A 5,207-nucleotide genomic window follows, 5' to 3' on the forward strand; every position below is an offset into this window, starting at 1 on the left:
ATCACACCAAGCATGGCTTTCAATCCCATAATGGAGGGGCAGTTGCTAAATCAACAGATGATTAGAGCAGTAAATCTGTTTCAAGTTTGTATTATTTTGATGTCTGGATAACAGAAATACCCCATTTTTCCCATTATTCTTTTTAGTTTGTTTTATAGAGTAACTAACTGCCATACACAAGATGAACTGGTATTGTTTTATAGAAATCCTTGTTTCTATGGATTACTGGCCCTGGGTTTTCTTTAATTTTCCTATATCATTTAATGGTCTATAAAGGATATTCAGTTAAGATCTTGACATAAACACAATGAACCTTTTTTATTTAAATTATATGACTGTCCATGTTTTGAATGATACCAGACATATGACAGTTGTCAATCTTATGCCAAGTATACTTCACACAATTTAGTAAGGCCTATCTATACAGAGCTTTTTCTAACTATCCTGAGTTTTAAAAATGTATGTACTGTAGGAGCTTGGTATACCAATCACCCTGCTGTACCCTTTGATGGTTAGTGCAATCCATGATGTTCTGAGATAATGGTATCAACAAGCTTCTATTCCTCATCAACAAACCTTTCTGTTAATAACTGATCCATCAGTATGGACATTTATCAGTATGAATTGTTAAATTAATGTTTTTCTTTTTTATTTATTGCAATACATACATTTATTGCTAAATCTTTGGTGCCTGTTGCACTGGCATGATTTGCATGTCATGCTCTGAAAAAATAGGGCTATTTTCACTGAGACCTACTGCCACACACCTGCAGAGTTTATTCTGTATTTTTCGTCGGAACTCTTTAGAACCAAAGTAATAAAGGAATGGGTCAAAGCAGCAATTGAAGCTGGCTGTTGCAAGTGACAGTTTGTATTCCACATAAAATGATTTATTTTGGAAAAGGAGGATATAATGGGCTATTGAAATGACAATGTGAGGGAGGTAACAAAGAGTAATCAGGAGCAGCAACACTATGATGAAGTAGACAGTCTGCCTCTTGGTCTCTCTGAATGGAGAGGAAGATGAATGTAGAAGTGTTAATATGATTGAGATGTAGCAAAATCCCATGATGATCAAGGGAAGGAAGAAGAAGAGAAATAGCATGGATCCAAAGTAAGCGATAAATTCTTCTTGGGTGTTAAACATTTCTTTTGGCAAAACATCAAAGCAGGTGATGATAGGGAGCTGCTGTATACGAATGGTGAGCTTATGCTGCATGAGAGGGAAGAGTGTCAGTAAAACCAGGGCCCAAATGCTGAGGCATACCAGGAAAGAGGCCCTAATTGGTCTTACTGCTTTGTAGCACAAAGGGTGGACAATGCCTACATAACGCTCTATGCTAAGGCTCATCATAGTTAAAACAGAGCAGTGTAGGTTCCCATATGACAGAACGGTGACAACATGACACAAGATGTCTCCGAAAGGCCAATTATTTTTCTTTAGATGGTAGACTATTTGGAAGGGGAGGATGAAGCCATAGAGCAAATCTGAGATGGTTAAATTAATGCAAAATATAATGGTGGGAGTCCAAGGCCTTGAATACCAACCCAGGTACCACAAGGAGATTAAATTGAGAGGAATGCTGATACTGCAGATGAGTATGAAGAGGGCTGGCAAAGTCATCTGGAGCGCATGGCTCTGAAGTGCGGCCAGTGTGGCATTGGTGACGTTTCTGGGACTGTTTAGAAGCGGCATCTCTGATGGACTTTCTGGTGTGATGGCAATGAAGATGTCTTGAACCATCCTTCTTCTGAAAATTAGTGGCGGCTCAGTGCTAGATTTAAAAAGGAGAAATACAGGTTGGTCAAATAATCCTTCACTGCAACATAGACATAGTGTTTCTTCTTCAGCTATTAACTGACTTGTCCAAAGTTCAATTAAAACCTTAAAGCAAATCATGGTTAAAATGCATCAGTGTAGGTTCCCAAGGGACAGAACAGTGACAACACAACACAACACATCTTCAGAAGGCCCATTATTTTACTTTAGATGGTAGGCTGAAAGGGGAGGGAAAGGGAAGCCATATATAAAAGATTTTTAATCTAACCATATAAACATTTACACTTGCTACAGTGACCCATGCCCTTGTCTACACTGATGCAATGTTCTCTACATGGGGCTGCCTTGGAGAGCACTCAGAAGATATAGTTAGTTCAAAATGCAGTGGCCAATGCGTTAGCTGGTATTTGACACTGGGAACACATTACACCAATTTTGCAGCCCTGCATTGGCTGCCAGTAGGCTCTGGATGCAATTTAAAGTGCTGGTGCTAATCTATAAAGCCCTGCATGAAAAATGGCAGGGCTACATTTTCCCATTGGAATCAGCCCAGCCAATTCAATCTAACTGGGAAAGCTGCTACTGGTTCCCACTTGGGTGTGCGTGTGTGTGTGTGTGTGTGTGTCAAGGCTCGTAGTCACTGCTTTCCAGTGGCAGCACCTCCCAGTGTATAGTAGATTAGTTCCCACTTCGACTGCCTTCCAGAAACAACTCAGAATGGAGCCTTTCCAGAAGGTGTTTTGGCTGTGATACCATTTACAGATGAGTTTGTTTTATATAATTTGTTTTTCATCTTTTTATTTAATTGGACTGCAAACGTTTCAGTTGCATATTTTTATTGTGCATGGTTTATTGTGCCCTTTATTTCTGTGAACTGCCAGGGGTCCTTTGGGTTTGTGGAAGTCTGTAAATGTTTTAAATAAATAAAACATTTATGGAGAGAAGATGGGTGGTGGTAAAAATATGATAAAAAAAAACATTGGTGGCTCAACATAGCTGGACTGTATTACTAATAAAGAGCATAATGTGGACATTTCATGCAACTGGGCCAGAAATTTAGAAATATTGCATATAAGAGATCAACACAATATCCTATTAGATATGGGGAGGACCACACTTTGCTTTTGACTTGTGTGTTGGCAGTTGAACTTCAAAAAGCAATCTAGGCCAAGGCAAACAGATAGGCAGGGATAGGATAACATTTGCATTTGATTTGATTTTAAATTACATTAAATTAAAATGTCAAGCTGTTTACTCCTTAGGTATGTCATACTTTTTCTCTGTTGTTTTAGATATTTCAGTGTGGCAGCATTTTGGAGGAGGATTGTGGAAGGTGGGACTACCTTGAACCATTGGGAGGCTCTGTGTGACCTGAAGCCTCAGGGTGTGCATCTGAGTATTAGAAGCTTAGTTTGAGTCTAACTGTTATGGGACAAGCTCAATACCAGGTCATAATCCAAAAATTTAAAACAGGGTTAGCTATGAAATAGATGATAGACAGACAGACAGAATATCCAAAGTGCATGGTCAAAAACGCCAAGAAGGCTGCTGCGATGGTATGCTCAATGAGCGATGCACACAAAAAACAGGTGGAGCTTCCATTGTACCGTCATGGGCACCATCTTAATTTTTTATCATATCCTGAAGGCACTGTTGATATAGAGATAGAAAGAAAGAACAGTGCTTGTTCAAGGGTATATGGTACCCCTAGGCCACATTGACTGATGGTTCCACACCCTTCTGATGCAAAGATTTGCATTTTTAGAGTGATTTTGAAGAAGGTGGCATTGGTGCCTCCTAAGCTTTGGTGCCCTAGGCCAGGGCGCACTCAGCCTTAGCCTAAAGCCAGCCCTGAGACAGAGGTATAGAAGACAGCTAAGGAGACATGCTATATATTCTAGCATTTGAATGATCTTTACCAAAATACGGTGTGCATTTTTTCCTGATTTTTTTTTCCAAAATATAATTGCACTTCTTAAACTGCTGAAATATTTCATGGATTGCTCAGAGAGCTTTGGCTATTGGTGTTCTGGAAATGAAATGAGGTAAAATAGGATAATTAGAGAGCTTATTATATGGTGTGAAAAGTCAGTAGGTGTAGGAAGACGTATAATAGCTATTGTAGCAGCCTGAAGTTGTAGAAGGACAGGAGATGCTAAAACCAGCTTTCCAGAAGGTTGAAATTGGCAGATAGAGTGGCAGGAGGCTAATATGAAATAGGGATGAAAGGTTCCATTGCAGAAATGCTGAGATTTGGGCTATATAACTATAGAGAAATATGCATCTAGATGAACTACTGTCTCTACATAGTTTTCGATGCTTACTGAAGTAGTTTATGGGCTCCCATGTGTTCTGAACTACAGCTCCCATATTTCCTGCCCATGCTATCTGTGACTCATGGGAGTAGTAGCCCAAAGTATTTGGAGAACACCAGAGGTTTTCTAGTTTCATTCCAGATTACATTCTAGTTTTCAAAAGCATTTCTATGAGCCCTCAATAAAAATGGAAATATACTTTTAAAAAATAGGAAGATTGAAATCTTTTTGTAAGAATGTCTATATGGAAAAGGATGGAAATAGAGTTGGTGGAGCCTCATGCAGGGATGAGTCATGCACTGTTAAATACTGAAAAGAAACTTCACATGAGGCTGCAGATGTTTCATTATTTTGATCTGCTTGCTTGCCCAGGGTATACAAAATTAGAAACTGGATGACTGCAGCAAATGAGGGAAGAGAGTTAGTGATGACTTAGCCTTAAAGTAGGTATGAGTAATCTGTAGCCCTTCAGGTTTTGCTTAATCACAACTCCGTCTCTTGTCAGCATTGCCAATGGTGAAAAATCCTAAGCATTGTGGTTCACCAATGTTTGAAGAGCCACAGGTTCTTCCCTTCTATCAGCTCTAAGCAAAGGCTGTCTGTTCAACCTTCATGTATAGAGAAGGCATGGCTGTACTCATCTGTTATCTCTTAGCTTTTGCTCTTCTTACATACCTTCTGATGTGGTAAGTAGATTTCAAGGTTTGCTGCATGGCATAGAAGAAAACAGGAGGCCTTTCGCACAACCATGAGAGAATATTTAGAGGTAATGCTTCTTCATATTAAGGGTGCAGAGTGGCACCCTTCAATCCACTGAATAGTGTATAACTTAGGCCAGGAAAGTATGTGGCTCAAGTGCTGTAGTAGCTATGACTTGTGTAACTAAAGATACACAGTAAGCACAATCACCAAATGAATCAGTGTCTCTCTCACCTTCCTATCATAAGATAGAAAATGCATAAAAACGGTAATCCTCCATATAGGCTTACCTTGCTCTACCTTTTGTGGGTGATGAAAAGCACAGAAAAAGAGTAAGCAGTATTAAGCAAAGAGACAAGATAAACAAATCTAACTACATCTAGTTTATACCACCCCTACCTTTCTTCCATGCT

General features: G+C 39.4%; 1 protein-coding gene across 1 annotated transcript; it reads right to left on the bottom strand.

Moving 5' to 3' along the window:
- Positions 1-336: 336 nt before the first annotated feature.
- LOC134498291 (P2Y purinoceptor 8-like) lies at positions 337-1,865 on the bottom strand. Its single transcript, XM_063304371.1, has one exon. It carries the CDS (start codon positions 1,742-1,744, stop codon positions 677-679), a length of 1,068 nt encoding a protein of 355 aa, XP_063160441.1. The 5' UTR covers positions 1,745-1,865; the 3' UTR covers positions 337-676.
- Positions 1,866-5,207: the final 3,342 nt, after the last annotated feature.

Source organism: Candoia aspera, chromosome 5, assembly GCF_035149785.1.
Source record: "Candoia aspera isolate rCanAsp1 chromosome 5, rCanAsp1.hap2, whole genome shotgun sequence".
Lineage (NCBI taxonomy): Eukaryota > Metazoa > Chordata > Lepidosauria > Squamata > Boidae > Candoia > Candoia aspera.

What these genes read in the sequence shown, in the direction of transcription:
- LOC134498291 (XM_063304371.1), bottom strand. Translation starts at nt 1,744, where the DNA reads ATGGTTCAAGACATCTTCATTGCCATCACACCAGAAAGTCCATCAGAG.